The 16,405-nt window shown below is 39.7% G+C and overlaps 1 protein-coding gene across 10 annotated transcripts in view; it reads left to right on the top strand.

The window, feature by feature from the left end:
* Window positions 1-16,405, top strand: part of PHACTR2 (phosphatase and actin regulator 2) — a 321,121-nt gene that overhangs the window by 273,322 nt on the left and 31,394 nt on the right. For all 10 annotated transcript variants that reach the window (XM_051854253.2, XM_008263585.4, XM_051854256.2 and 7 more), the window contains 4 exons: window positions 3,492-3,694; window positions 4,855-5,011; window positions 8,510-8,565; window positions 13,824-13,885. In XM_051854253.2, coding sequence (XP_051710213.1) covers window positions 3,492-3,694; window positions 4,855-5,011; window positions 8,510-8,565; window positions 13,824-13,885 — 478 coding nt within the window. The remainder of the gene's footprint in view (window positions 1-3,491; window positions 3,695-4,854; window positions 5,012-8,509; window positions 8,566-13,823; window positions 13,886-16,405) is intronic.

The raw sequence follows: 16,405 nt of genomic DNA, 5'->3' as shown, positions 1-16,405 counted from the left end.
ATTAAACATTTAAATTATAATTCATCCTACAGGGTGTTTTGTGTTGGCTCTTGAATTAATAAGCCTGGAGTAAGTAGTCTCTCAAATTTCCTTCCAGATTCTTTCTTCAAGTGAATATTTTACTTAGAATTTTTGGCTCTTCCTTACTTGCTTTACTTAGAATGCTGCCTGAGTTATATTTAGTCAAGTAATGTGTGAAGATTCTGTCATTTTATGAAGAGACTTCTGTTTGCAATACAAATATCAAAACTTGAAAGAGGGCAAGTGGCTGTGCATAAAAAAATACCCACCTCTGTTCCCATATGGCAGTGAACTAACTCTTTGGTAGGTTTCTCTTCATTGGCAGCCTCATCAATAACACATATGTCTGGTATAACGTAAGGCAGAAACTAATAGGCCTTTTTTGAGGCCATATTCAACAGTGACTTGATTCTATTCAGTCTATTTCCACAAACATTTATAAAATGCACATTTTATTCAATATGTGCCGGAATTCTAGGAGGGGAAAAAAAGAGAGCCAAGTCATGAGTTACTTGCTAGAAACTTGGAATATATTTAATATTAAGTATAATGTATTAATATAACTGGAAATTCTAAGTCTGAAACATATATACCATGATATGACCTTTTTTTTAAGATTTTTTTTTTTTTTTTGAGAGGTAGAGTTACAGACAGAGGGAGGGATAGACAGAGAGGAAGGTCCCCCATCTGCTGGTTTACTCCCCAAATGGCTGCAACAGCTGGAGCTAGGCCAATGTGAAGCCAGGAGCCAGGAACTTCTGGGTCTCCCAACGTGGGTGCAGGGGCCCAAGTACTTGGGCTATTTTCCACTGACTTTCCCAAGCCATTAGCAGAGAGTTGGGCAGCTGCGATACAAATTGGCACCAATATGGGATGCCGGCTTAGCCTACTATGCCACAGTGCCAGTCCCATTATTTGACAATTAATAAGTAGGCCAAAAACCTTCAGCCTGAGTTCTGGACTTCTAGACTGGAGTTGCTACCTTAATTGGGCAACTCACCCATGGTATTCCCCAGTTCTGTGAACTATACATCATATGCCCTGTCTGTACTATAACACACTTACAAATATATGCTCAATTCTTTGAAAACTGAAAAAAAAAAATAGGGTGAGGTAACAAATTAGTGAACAATAACACAAACAACTATCAGGACTCTTCTCTGAAGTACCTTTTGTTCTTCTACCCAGAATATATTAGTACTGGGCATATTTTTTCAATGTGCTGTGGTCACCAATAAGTTTATTTACAGGGTTTCTGGCAGCAACCAAGTGAAAACTGGACTGTGGAAAAATTTTCCCATAAAAATATATCCCGTATTTAAGATGAGATTTCATATTGTGGGAAATAATACAGTGATTCCTCAAAAAGCTAAACATAGAATTACAATATGATTCGATTTAGCAATTCTGTTTCTATTTGTTTAGTCCAAAGCATTGAAGGCAGGGTCTTGAATTCGTACACCAGCGTCCATGGCAGCATTATTTACAATACCCAAGCGCTAGAAACAACCCAAATGTCCACTGAATGATGAGTGGATAAACGAAATGTGGATATACATACAGAGGGATATCATTCAGCCACAAAATGAAAGGACCTACAGCGTGCTACAACATGAATGGGCCATGCTGGCATTAGGACACGTAAAGTTAATAAAGCCCAAAAGGGCAAACATATGATTTTACTTACATGAGGTTCCTGAAATGGTCAAATTCATAGAGACAGAAAGTAGAATGGTGGTTGCCAATGGCTGAGGATTAGGAGGTATGGGGAGTTACTGTTTGTTGGGGAACGGAGTTTCAGTTTGGGAAGATGAAGTTCTGAATGTGAATAGTGGTGATGATTACACAACAGTGTGCAGGTGCCATTGAATTGTACATTTAAAATGTTAAAATGATAATTCTATGTTATATTTAAAACAAGATTTCACGTAGTCCCCTTTGAGAACAAGAGTTTAGGCTGTTGGGTTTTCTAAGTGAAAAATGGAGAATTTAGAGAGTACTTAGGCTCATGTATAACATGAAGCAGAATTTTAAATCCCTCATATTCTGATAAAATTGACATGCATTCATTATTTAAAGAATGCTCTTTGGTTTTCTTGCTTTGTTTTGTTTTTGATTAGTGAGAACAGCAGACACATGTTTTGTACCAAGAAGTCTTTCAGAGTGTGACATCCAAATTTGGATTCTTCTATTTATATCAGAACGTAATTTGGGGGATCTTCTGTATCTTCAAATGGAGATGACATGGAGTTTATTATATGATATGCTTCTGATGTAAAGTATATTTTATTCTAGTCTTTGAAAATTGCCAAGTTTTATATATTTATAGAAACACTTTAAGCCAGACACTCTTACCAAGCTAAATAATAGAAAATTAATGCATCCTTGCACTTCACTTTCCTTTTAAAGAGTGTGTTTAACTTTCACACTTTCCATCTTATGTTATTATAATAGCCCTGTGAGAGGAAGCTTTACAAATGGAGAAATGAAAGCAGAGAGGATCTATGAGTTTCTCTGCTGACATACTGGCTAGGATGAAAATAGGATTAATTCCTGTATTAATGAAAGAAGGTGTACTTTTCTATGCCATTATGAGGATGCAAAACAGTGAGTCCCATTTGTCCAGGGACTTGTGGGTGTTTAGAAAGCAGACAAGTTTTGTGTGATCAACGTACATTGTGCTAAGTACTCTGGTTGGCTATCTTCAGGTCACCATAAAAACAGAGGGATAAGTCAGGAAACTAAACTGACAGCTCATGGAAGATTCCTGAAGGAACTGAGGTTTTAACTGATCAAATAAAAATGCACTCAAATATTCATTAGCTTCTAGCTTATTCTTTCCACTGGACCCCCATTTCTATGTAAAAATAAATTTGCAAATTACAGTTTTAGTATATTCATTCGCTAAACATGTTGGACACAATCTAGTCGTCTTAATTTTATTGGCGAGGCTGGCGCCGCTGCTCACTTGGCTATTCCTCCGCCTGTGGCACCAGCACCCCAGGTTCTAGTCCCGGTCAGGGCACCAAACTGTCCTGGTTGCTCCTCTTCCAGTCCAGCTCTCTGCTGTGGCCCGGGAAGGCAGTGGAGGATGGCCCAGGTCCTTGGGCCCTGCACCCACATGGGAGACCAGGAGGAAGCACCTGGCTCCTGGCTTCGGATCGGCGCAGTGCGCTGGCCATAGTGACCATTTAGGGGATGAACCAATGGAAGGAAGACCTTTCTCTCTCTCTCTCTCACTGTCTATAACTCTCGCTCTCGCTCTCACTCTCACTGTCTAACTCTGCCTGGCCAAAAAAAAAAAAAAAATTATTGGCGAGGAATGTATAATCTTAAGAAGTAATACTGTGCTGTTCTTCCATTTTAGTGACTTGAGCTGGCCCATGTCTGGCTTCTGCTTCTCGTGGTGCTGGTGTCCCTTGGGTTGACCTGAGCCTTGCATCACCCCTGTGTTTCTGTGCTTTTCACAGCTTCACAACCAAAGATGAGCTGGGGAAGGCAGCACCTCAGCTGCTCTCCCCAGGGCTGATGGGAGACTCTTCAGAATCCTTCAGTGCCCCAGAAGACGAGGGCCCGAGGGAGTACCAGGCCAACGACTCTGACTCCGATGGACCCATCTTGTACACTGATGACGATGAGGAAGAGGATGAGGATGAGGACGGCAGTGGAGAAAGTAAGACTTTGCACAGGGTGGGAGGAGAGTGGGTGGTAGACAGAAGCGGCGGCCCTTCCTGAGGAACAAGAGCCTCTCGCACATTGGAAATGTGGATGTCCTGAAGTTTGGCATTTGGTGACGGGTCTTTCCAGAAGGTGATGTCACAGGGTGGGTCTGGCCTTCATCTCTGAGCTGAATGGACGTATTTGCATTGATGAAGCGAACCAACACTTTCTAGGCACAGAGAGCCTTCTCAGAATGGTCAAAAGGTCTTTTTGCCCTGGTTCTTGAATAAGAGCATCAGTGCAGGATTCCTTAGATTACCCCTTGGAGGAGTCAGAGAATTTGACTCCCTTTCTACTGCAGTTTGAAGAGAGAGAGAAATGAGTCAAGAATGACAACTACCTTTTAGAATTAAAAGCTACCCCTGCTTCCCAGAGAGTGAGATAGTTTGCCTTCTAGAAGGAATGATACTAAAGTGGAGCACTCTCACTACATGTGTGTAACTCAGGGAATTAGAAAGTGCTGGAATTTTTAAAACCTTCTGAGCAGGATGACCTATGGGATTGAATTTATAGATTATGAAAAGCCGTGACTGTCATAATGCTTGAACAGCAGTTTGTTCAGTTCCTTGTAATTTGGACAGAGTGGGGGAAAATATGAGCCATCTGGTATTAGCTAGCATCTGTTGAGACTTTAGGGATTCCTGGGTCGCTGAGAGTTAAGTTATTGCTCTACATTGTAGGGCCTCTGCCAGCGGTGTGGTAGGGTCTTTGCCAGAGTGAAGGAAAGGACGAGACAAGGATTAACTGTACAGCATAAGTAAAGGAACTGACTTTTTAAAACATGAAAAAGACAAGGCATTGTGCAATCAGTAATTTCCGTAATCTACCATTTCAGCAAAGCAAACTTCAAAAATCACTTTCCAAATGATGAGGTGATACTTCCAAGTTTTTCATGGTGTCCCAATCTTCTTCAGAACATTTTTTTTTAAAAAAAAAGAGTTCTTTAGTCTTTTTCAAAATGAACTCCATCCAACTCAAAAGCTTTTTCCTCTTAGGTTAATTAAGTTCCCCCTTTTGCATGAGGATAAAGGATTTGATCTGTGTGCCATGTGTAACCCGAGTACCACTGGCTCAGAGCTGCTCTCTGCATTTCTGCCCTTTTGTAATCCTCAGGTGCTTTGGCAAGTAAAATACGACGAAGGGATACTCTTGCTATCAAACTTGGCAACAGACCATCCAAGAAAGAGTTAGAGGACAAAAACATCTTGCAACGCACATCTGAGGAAGAGAGGCAGGAAATCCGACAGCAAATTGGAACCAAGCTTGTCAGGTAATTGCTGAAACTTTGGTCCAGCACTGACCATTTCATGCTTTTCTTCCTCTCGAAGATTCCTACTTATCTGGGGTCATTGTGATTTCCTTGTGGATGGGCACACCTGGCCCATGCGATCTCTAGAAGTTGGTCTTGGATGGGGAACCCCTGAAAGAATCTGCCCTTTGGTCCAAATAGCCAGTGGCTTTAAGGTCACCAGCACCTAAACCTGGGATCAACAAATCTTTTTATGAAGGACCAGTAGGTAAATATTTCAAGACTTGCCTGCCAATCTCTGTTGCAGCTACTTGGCTGTGCTTGGGGCAACATGAAAGCAGCCATAATGATATATAAACAAGGGAGGATGGCTGTGAGCCAATAAAACTGTTACCAAAAAGGGTGACAAGCTGGACTTGGCTCAAGGTCCACAATTTGCCCAAGTCCTGGCTGAATTTGCCATCTCACGAGCATTTCTATGTGGTATTGTGAGACTGCAAACGTGATTGGTTAGCTTCAGTGGCTAAACTCCATCAAGTCAGGTAGCCATATCCCCTATACAGAATTCCCCTTTTATCTTCAAATAAATGGGGCTTCTCACATCTCTTGCCGCCTAAAGCCATTGAGTGGGATTTCTGCTTTTGCCACTAATAACTTCGGAAGTCCACAGAAGTGAATTTTCATTCATGCTGAAGCCCTCATTTTTGATTAGCGGTTTAAGTACATTGAAATATCAGTAATTCTAATGACATCAGGAGGGTGCATAACTGGGAGAAGGGAACAGCCTGGATCTGGAGGTAGAGGCAGCTGCTGTCCTCGCTTAGAAATGGAAGACTTGTATGACTTCAGTGCAGCTGGGGGTTGGCCTGAGGATTCTGCAAGCCTTGACTGCAAAGGGAGAGTGGCCCATATGAGATCATGTGATGGGACCAGATACAGATTTCACAGACGGCAGCTGTGGTGACATCTATGTGAGGGGAAAACTCAGCCTAACGGGCAGTCCAGGAAGAGGCTTAGAGTGTCCCTCTGCCCTGGAACTCTCCCCAAGAGTCTGGAAGAATTTCAAGCATAGTTCCCCAATGGTCTCTCTTTTTCATGCTGGTCTCACTGCAGCCCTGAACTTTGACCGTTTCCTGGTTTAGGAACTAACGTGATTAACAGTATGGAGCTGGAAGGATCTTACAAGTCAAACTAGTAATCTTACCAAGATTACCAAGATTACCAGAAAGATTAAGGGAATTTCTCAAGGACACGCTGTTCCTTAGTAGCAGAACCAAGGTTAGGATGTTGGATCCTAGGCTCTCTGCCCAGCCTTCTTTCTTGTATGTGGTCTCCTGTTTTATACTTTGTGCGCTAGGTTTTTTGGTTGTTTTATTGTCCTTGTTTATATGTTGCAGTGAAGAAGAATGTACAAAAGAGAATAATGTAAAATAATGCAAAAAAAACAAAGAATATCATTGTAGTTCATCATAGTAAGCAGTTAAAAAGTGAGGTTTCATTTACCCACCTCAGTAAATGTTAAGGTGGCATTAAATAAAATTTGGCAATTCTTTGTTAAAAATCCTAATCAGTAATAAAGGTTTTTTTGAAAATTATGCTGATACTTTAGTTTATAGAGACCTTAAAGTCATTTTTATTAAACAGAGAGGCACACAGAGGCTTCCCATTCTTCCCGTACTAAAAGTCTGACCACAGTTATTTGTAGTGAAACAAGATATAAATTATAGGAAAGCAATACTCCAAATAGATGGTGCTGTGTACTAGGACACTTTGGAAAAATGTACAGAAATCGCTATATAATAACTTCAGCAGGTTCACAGATGTGGGATTAATCTGTGAAAACCAATATCATTTATACAACACTGACATATAATAAGAAAACAATAGAAAAGGGAAATTACATTTACAAAAATAGTAGCAATCTATCATTTCCCCGTATGTAAAATGGGAGCTGGCTGCTGCTCTGCAAATTGGTTTTAGGATTCAAAATAGTGTAAGGAAAGCACCTGGCACAGTATCTGGGACTTTTAAAAGTATGGATAAATGATAGCTGTGATTATTGGCTTTATATTGACCTGTGTGTTAAGTGCTTTAATCAATGTGTAGTCTGTGCCACTATTGCGTATGGGCAAAAAACAGGACGGTGTCTTTAATTTTCACTTTCAGGAAAAGACAGCTTCAAGGTACTTTGTGAATTCATTTGTAAGATTTCAGTAGGATGAAAAGGAGAGAAGGCATTCCAGAGGGAGAAAACTCCATTAGTAAAAGAAAGATGATGTATTTGGGATATTACAAAGAGTCCAATATATTGTAATTACAGATATATAGACAAGATATATGGCTACATGGATGGCACAAAATCTGGCTAGCATAGACACAGATGTTCACTGAGGTTTTTTGTGGCTCAAATACTTAAGAAGTTAATTTCAGGGTAGCTCTGATAATGATTAAATGTAAACAATATTTTAAGGAGATATTTAAAATATTAATTTCAGTCCTTCATAGCATTTCTGACATAGCCATATCTAAAATTCATAATATCTGATTTTAAGATCATGTTTCCTATATATTAGTTTACTTTGCACAAATTCAGCTTATATCCAGAAAAGTTTTTCTCTTTGATTAACAACAAATTACTCACATAAACATGACCAGAGCAAAGTGATTAAGGATTATTAGCATATCCAGATCTCATGTCAAATAGATTAGCATCTAATCCCAAATGAACCTGGATTTTCTTGAGGGCAGAAGGAAGGGCCTGTCGATTTCAAAATAAATTTATGTATAATATGTTCATTTCAGGCCCCCATAGCAGAGGTCCATGTACAGTACTGTGCAGTATGGACAGTCTCTCCTGAATTGGCATGGCCTCTTGGGCAGCAGCCTGCTTTAAACTCTGATAATCTACATATTAACTAATCTGTTGTAACAGACACCGAAAAGCACAGGGGCTCCAATGAGGTATGTTTCTTTCTTTTTCACATCAGAGAGAGAGGGCCAACTAGCACGGGCGAGCACCATCGCCTTGCCTCTTATTTCTCTCCCTTCCTCTGGATAGTCTCATCTGCATGATCAGAACTGGCTTCCACCACCAAGGTTAAGTTCTAGCCTGTGCTAGAAGGAAAGATAGAGAAGAGGATACACACCCAGTCACTCTAAGGGTAAAAAGTGGAAGTTACAGATATCAGTCTGTCCCATCCATTGTAAAAACTCAGTCACATAACCAGATACAGCTACTGGGGAGGCAGATGGCTGGAGCCAGACACTTTGCTAAAACCCAGGCAGTTCTATTTCTAAAGGGGAGAGAGAGAATGGAGAAGGGGGACAGTTAATAGACTTAGCTGCCATCTGTAATCTCCAGAGTAATGGGAAGAAGACTTTTATTTTTTAACTTAAAAAATGGACTTTTATTTCTCAAAATAATTTAAAAAAAGAAACATTGTTTTGTTCTTTTATTTTGCATCTCCAACTAAAGGGTCCTTATTTGTAACTTGTAGTGTTGCCTTTTTGTCATCATAGGAGACTCAGCCAGAGACCCACAACTGAAGAATTAGAGCAAAGAAATATATTGAAACGTGAGTATTCTATATTACTCAAGGGTTCTTTGTATAACCATTAATAAACTGCTTCTAGACATGATCCATTTATTAGTGGGAAACCATAATATATTCATTTACTCACAACTAACTGAAATAGCTCATTTATAAGACAATTACATATAGTTATTTATATACTAAAAATTCTTGAATTTTATTTTTTATTTAGATCTTTGAACCTGATATCCATCAGACTACAGTCGTGGTCTTAACAATTGTTAGAAAAGATGAAATATGCTACATGCATTCTCTCATCCAAATGTTAAATAGAAGAAAATGTCCTAGTCTACTTGCAAACAAATGTCAAAGAAAAGGCCAGAGAATCCACAAAGAAATAAATCAAACATTCCTATATTATTATTAATAATACAGTTCGTTGCTTGTTTCAACAAATGACTCCATGTAAAACAAAATTATGGTAAAAGGAATTTTTCAATATATTTCATTTTCCTTTGTTGTTGTAACTCTGCTTCCCTCTTAAGGTGCTGTAGTTTCTCTGCACTTGCAGAATTCCCATACTCATTTTCCCATTTTTTCCCCCCATCCTCTGACTTTAATCTGTACTCACTACTCTAGCGTTTTTGATTGGCATATCTGTATCAAAGACCGAGTCCAGGCTGGCGCCGCAGCTCACTAGGCTAATCCTCTGCCTTGCAGCGCCGGCACACCGGGTTCTGGTCCCGGTCGGAGCGCCGGATTCTGTCCCGGTTGCCCCTCTTCCAGGCCAGCTCTCTGCTGTGGCCAGGGAGTGCAGTGGAGGATGGCCCAAGTGTTTGGGCCCTGCACCCCATGGGAGACCAGGAGAAGTGCCTGGCTTCTGCCATCGGATCAGCGCGGTGCGCCGGCCACAGCGTGCCTGCCGCGGCGGCCATTGGAGGATGAACCAACGGTGAGGGAAGACCTTTCTCTCTGTCTCTCTCTCTCACTGTCCACTCTGCCTGTCAAAAAAAAAAAAAAAAAAGACCAAGTCTGACAGAGAGGCAGTCCATCATGCTCCTGTGTGTCAGTGTGGCTACCAACTGCAGTGAGTTAACAAAGGGCTGTTTTTAAGATGAACTTAGCTGGTGTTTTATATATTGTTAATCTAGTTTCAAAAGAGCTTTTTACTATATGAAACACCAAAGATCAGGGATGGGCAGATCTCTGGGCAGTACTGCGATGGTAAGGAGCCATTGGCATGGGGAAAATCTTTTCTACCAGGCTAGTAGAGTTGAATTGGCCTGCTGGATGCCAATCTGAGCTGCTCTCCTTCCTGAAGGAAAGAGATATTTTAGTTGCAGGTTTTTACTCTACTTGCTATCACTAAGGCACCCCAACAGTGCAGGCTTAACACAGAGGGTAGCATCTTCCCTGTCCCTAAGGTCTTTTTGCTTGCAATGCTTTCTTTCCTTGTTGTTTGTGAGCATAACTTGCAACAGAACCCCAGGACTAAAGTGACAGTCAGTGTGTGGAAGAGCCTGTTTTGGAGAAGAAAAAAATCATGACTAGAAAAGAAGGCACAGTTTGTGTTTTAACTTAGGAAGGGTAAAAGCAACGTCTAATTTTGACAGCCAAACAAAATGAAAAAAGGCTCACTGCTTTCAATAACAAGTTCTAAGTGAATATTTGTTGCATTAAACTTTTAAGTAAGCTCAAATATAGACCATAAGCTCCTAAAGAGATTATGTCCTTTTGGAGGTCTGATACAATACCTAGAAAAAATGGCCAAGCAAGTTCTGGGTAATTCTTTCCTGCTCCTGGGAGACAAATAGTGCCAAACCACACTGGAGTTTGGTTGTTTGAGGAACTGTTTCATGGATCCATAAATTTATCACACATTGATCTTAAGTGCTGTGTTGGCTTTTATACCCCCTGTTTTCCTGGAGGTTTGGGAAAGAGTGAAACACCAAAGTCAACTTTAGATTTTACTCCAGCCCGTTTTTCACTTCCTTCTAAGTACATCTAAGAATGTTTATTCTGGAAACAAAAGACACATTTCCAGTCTGGAGAAGCTGATAACTGGCTTGTGATCTCCTGACACAGTATTGTATGGCCAAGGGAAGCCAAGAGAGCCGGTGAGGTTCATTCTAGCAGTTTTCCCAGGCTTTCTGCAGATCGGTCCCAGGGAGCTGAGTGGTTTAGCTACGAACGTTGCTCAGTCCCTCTTGACCTTTGGGTTCTTCCAGGTAGATTGTGGTCCTGTGTTTCTGTGTTTCACCTCCAGCTTTTGTGCAAAAAGCAATAGGATGATCTCTTCAAAGAAAAGTGTGTGTGTGCCGTGGTGTCGTTTTGAAGTAACTAGGTCGTCTTTTCTGGACCAACTGGGAGACTATTCACAGCATAAGACATTCAGTAGTTCTCCTATCAGAGCCCATTGATGGTAGAACACACATGAATGAGATGGCATAAATGTTGGCAGCTTTCATCAGACGCCACAGGAAAAGTGTTCTTGCTTAGTGTCATTCTCCTACTTACTTCTTACTTGAATTCTTTCCCAACTATGTCGGTGACACTAAAATTTTTGAAAAAAATATGGATATTAAGTTATATTTAGTTATGCATTTATAGCTAGTTCCTTAAAAAGCCTCAAAAAGAAACTTTTGCTTGAAAGCTCAACTTTCACAAACCAGGAAAAGTGATGCATATGGAATACCTTTCACAGGGCAAGATTTGAAAAAGACCCTCTTAGCAATATTTAGCTGAAAGTGTATGTCTGTCTTTTAGAGAAAAAAAGTGGGTTAGGCCATTGAGTTCTGTATGTATGCTTCCCCAACATTTTAGTATGAAAAATTTTTGAATCTATAGGAACGATGGAGGAATTTTACAGAAAAAATACATACAGCTATCATCTATATTCTACTCTTAATACCTTGCTTTATCACATATCTGTCCGTCTGTTGATCCAGCTTATTTTTTATGTATTTCAACATAAATTTATACTTGCATTTTCACTTGTGAACAGCCACATGGAAACATACAAAACTGCAAAAACAGACAGAAACCACAAAAAATATTTGACTTTTTTGAACCCATTAATCTGAATTGATGACTCAAGAATATAATACTGTAGTTGTTGGGACTTCTATACTTTTCTTTCTTCTCCTTTTCATTCATCCGCAACCTAGTCTGGGCAACACTCACCAGCCAGGCAGGTTTCCTGTGGTGCCTGTGGCTGTTGAACCACATGTATTGTTTGTGTGTTTATGGGAAATGCTTCCTGTGGCTGTTCCGAAGCCTCCACCCCTCTCTGCTGTGATGGGAGTTGCTGCGAACAAGATTGTCAATGAACCGCGTCACTTCCTTCACAAATATCCCTCCAGGCCAAAGTGACCAGAAAGGTCACTACTTCCTAATTGGTCCTCTAATGAATCAAAAAATGAAGGAAATATGCAAACAAAAAAATTTGAATTTCCAAGTATTAATCTTAAATTTAACCTTGACTTTCTAAGAGATTTTACAATAACTATTTAATAAGACTCAGAGGAAAAGTCATGTTGGCTTCCCTCCACCTCTCACCGTCTTCCTCTAGCTTCTTTAGAAGTTTTTTGAAACTGGGAAATATGAGGAAGTCAGTTCCTGATGCCAAAAAAGAGTCCCCAGATAGTGAAATCCTGTTTACTTAACTCCCCTTACTGCAGCTGGCCCTTTTTCAAAATATCACTGGCTGTTACCTCATTATTCAATATGCTTAATAAGCAAAATTGTCTAATATTCCCTTGAAGGAAATTACATTTTACATATTTAATGAAAATTGGAATATTTGTTGCCTTTGGGATGCACTAAATATCCATCTTTTTCATCTTTTTGAAAATAACGTTTAAAAATGTCGCATAATTACTGCATAGGAAGAATTGACTATTCGTTAATAATATCATCAAAGCCCTCACCCTGTAAAGCTTTGATGTGAATCACATGCCCCACAAGTTTGTCATTTGTCTCTTTTGTATAACTGACAATCCATGTGTTTTATCCTACTCATAAGTAATTAATTGAGGCTAAGTATGTATTTTAAAGATCTGAAAAGATATATTTTGTGAAGCAGTTAGAAAAACCTATACTATTTTCATAGGAAAAAATTTGAATTATAGAACAATTTATAGGCATTTAATGAAAGGATATAAACTAGTTGTTTCTTGTTTCATGAGTTATTTGATTTTGTGTTCACTCCCTAGATAGACTGATCATTCTCTTTCTTTTGAATTAAGATTAGTATTTCAGAAGGATGTAGAAACTTCCTGGTCCAGAGAAGGAAAATTCATAGTGAATTTAGCCTGTTCAACATGGAAATACAAGTGTTGCAAGTATGGAATATTAATATTTTAATAATCTTAGGGGTAAGAAGTCTTTGAATTTTAAAAATAAATATAATTATCTTTCATAGAAGAGATTTTTCTTTTTCAACCTTTTGGTTGAGCCGTTAGACTGTGAATTTTCTTGAATAGAGTTTGTAATAGCTTTTTTTAAAAGATAATCTTTCATAAGTGTTAGTATCCAAGAAATAAGATCTGTCCTCACATATCAAATAGATGATGTGCTGCGGGAAGCAACAGAAAAAAGTTCTCAAATAAGCAGCTCATAAAACCTGGAGGGCTGGTTGTTTCTTAAAAACATTCTTCATGTTATTTTTCTTTAATCTCATCTGTTGGACAGCATTAAATTGTACTACTTGGTGAAGCAGTAGAGAAAGAGAAGACTTTGGAAAGTCAAAGTCACAAGAAAATAAATCGTTTCCACCCACAGTACACCATAACCCCATTCGGAACGTTCTGGTTTGAAAGCACGGTTCAAAGAGATGCTTACATTCTGCTTCTATGGAAACCAAGGAAGACAAATCAAATATTTTGGTTGGATTTGAATGGAAATCAGCAGCTCAGACGTGCATCGGATGGTTCTAATTTGCTCTTCTAATATGTCTCAGATTTTCACATGAAAATCAGATCCAGAAGTAAACTTTTATCTGAGTTCTGGTAAATTGTGTTTCATGAGTCCTTGAGTTGACAGGCACTCTTGTGTTTTTTCAGAATGGAGCAAGAAGTCAGGAAACAAAAAGGTTTAAAATTAGTAAACCACTCCTACAAGAAAAAATTTCATATATAAATTATCTTTCTACAAAATCTTTTGGCAGCTTCTCAAAGATATTAGTGAAGTGTTTGATCAGTTTCTGTGAGAGTCTGATAATTGTGGCCTGATATGCTCTTCTGATTATAAAGTTATCTTTAGTAACTAAGTCATCATGCCTTTCCCTCCTTAATAAACAGAAAAGAATGAAGAGGAAGAACAAGAAGCAAAAATGGAACTTAAACGCAGACTCAGCAGAAAGGTGATAAAATTATGACTGTTAATGAGCTTGTGTGTTTTGAAATATATATTGCTTTTTTAAAAAATACAAATCTCACGTTTAGGAGTGATTAGTGCTATTAGTAATTATTCCTGTAATCATTGGTTTAAAATCAATGTAATACAATGTTAATTTTGACAAGTTAGTAATCAGATAGTTTTAAATTGCATTTTCTGGTTCTGAAAATACACATTCTGTGTTAAAATTCTTAAAACTCCGCCTTGCGGCGCTGGCACACCGGGTTCTAGTCCCAGTCGGAGTGCCGGATTCTGTCCCGGTTGCCCCTCTTCCAGGCCAGCTCTCTGCTGTGGCCAGGGAGTGCAGTGGAGGATGGCCCAAGTCCTTGGGCCCTACACCCGCATGGGAGACCAAGAGAAGCACCTGGCTCCTGGCTTCAGATCAGCGTGGTGCGCCGGCCGCAGCGGCCATTCGGAGGGTGAACCAACGGCGAGGGAAGACCTTTCTCTCTGTCTCTCTCTCTCACTGTCCACTCTGTCAAAAAAAAAAAAAAAAAAATTAAAACTGAAAAGAGGAACAAAAATAAAATAAAAATACTCAGGAGTCTTCCATGCAGAGAAATCCATCATTAGCATTTCAGCAAATATATTTCCATTTTTAAAAATTGTTTAAAAAATACTGTACTTTACATTTAGTTTTTAAAATATTAGATAAATATTTTGGTACCAGTGAATATATGCCACTATTCTGTTTGAGAGCTGGAGGAATAATTTATTAAGTGAACTTGATCATCTACCCTGCCAGTTGCAACGCTACTGAAATTGACAAATGGTTTCCCTCCAAAACTCAGACAACTGTTTCTACTTATTTATAAAATATAAATCTGATTCCAAGGCCATCATTTTTTCTCTGTTAAAATAATAACAGTCTTTGGAAAATTAAGTACTATCAGAGCTTATATTTCATTTAAATTCTTATAATAATTCTTCAGCTATACCTTTCATACCTGGAAAAGGGCAGAGTGACTAAAATATGACATTGCAGTGAAGTGTGTGGCCTGACCCACATTTTTGTGGGTTGGCTGAGGAGATCACGGCAGAAGCATTTCAAGGTGGGTGCAGGAAATACTCCATTTCCATGGAAAAGTTATAGGGACTGTATTTGGAAAGATTTTTATTTTTCAGGGAAAAAGATCTTAATTCATTTCTTGTTTTCCCAAAGCTCCTAAATGTCAAATAATGATCAAGCTGAAAGCTTCTGTAATCTGTCTGGGGATGGCTCTGCTGGCCTTCAGTGGCCTTGTACTTCAGCTCCTGGTGAGCAGTAGCCACTTCTCATTGCTCAGGGCTCACTCCTGCCATACACAGAGTTTTTTTTCAGTCCAGCTGGGCCCCTCCTTGAAGCGACAGTGCCTGTCCTTCTCCCTTCCTTCCACTTGCCCCCACCATACTGAGCTCCCTGCCACAGGGGACAGTCAGCTTGTAACACTGTTGGCCCCATTCTAAGGGGCAAAACTGAATGGAGAATTTCTGACCTGTGTAGCCATTGGTCCCCTGCCTTCTGGCTGGTCCTCAGGGACAAGTGTTCCTCTGTGTCCTTACCTCCACCTGCAATCCAGTTGGACAGCAGCTAGGAGAAGAATAGAACCACATGCTTTATTCCCTCCCCTGTCTATTGCCTACTAGGGCTCTATGAAGACAGAAGGAGCTGTAGTTACCATATCCCAGATCAGAGAGGCGTAGGGTATGGACCTAGGCCTTTTAAGAGTCCCTAAATGTCTTGTCTCAATCAGGGCATTGACCTAGTTCAGCCTCTGAATTTAGTTGGGATAAAACTGAGGCCAGGAAAGGGGCTACTTTCAACTGCAGAGTCCATGCATAGTGTACTGTTCTTGAGCCTATGAAAATATGGAATATCCCCAAAGAGGAGACAGTCTAACTATAGCCAGATACTGATGAGAAAGAAAAGATACTGAAAATGAACCCTATAGGTGAAACAGAGTCCTGGGTTTATTTATCCAGAAATACTAAGATTTTTTTTTTTTTTTTGTCCCTACTGAGAAGACCATAACAAGGGGTAAACCTCAATTACTGAGGGTAGATGATGCTGTTAGTCAGCAAGTCAGGTTTCTTTCAGCCATCAGAGCAGTTTGGGCTTTAGAAAGGGCCCAGAGAGGAAAGTAAACACCCAAAGGGCTGACTCGATTCAGTAGAATTATAATTTGGCAAAGATCACATGGAGGAACCCAAGTGATCAGAGGTGTTGGAAAGGTGGCAGCTGATTTTAAACAGTTTGGGCCCCACTGAAGTATGGTTCTCCAGCAACTGTCCCCTCCTCTTTCCTGCACTGTGGCTTTTCTGGTCAAGCTTGGGTACTGGGTCCTTCTTTTCTCAAGGAAGACTGCTGTATGCACAGCCTTCACTGGCTCATTTCTGTGTTGCAACATTGAGCATTTTGAATATATGGGTTTCATGTAACAGGAACAGAGACATTTACTCTCATTTCTAAGAATTTCACAACCTTTGTCTTGATCCTTGGACCACA

The sequence above is a fragment of the Oryctolagus cuniculus genome, chromosome 5, assembly GCF_964237555.1.
Source record: "Oryctolagus cuniculus chromosome 5, mOryCun1.1, whole genome shotgun sequence".
Classification (NCBI taxonomy): Eukaryota; Metazoa; Chordata; class Mammalia; order Lagomorpha; family Leporidae; genus Oryctolagus; species Oryctolagus cuniculus.
Note: the sequence above shows the minus strand (reverse complement) of the source record. Positions and strands in the feature narration are given on the sequence as shown.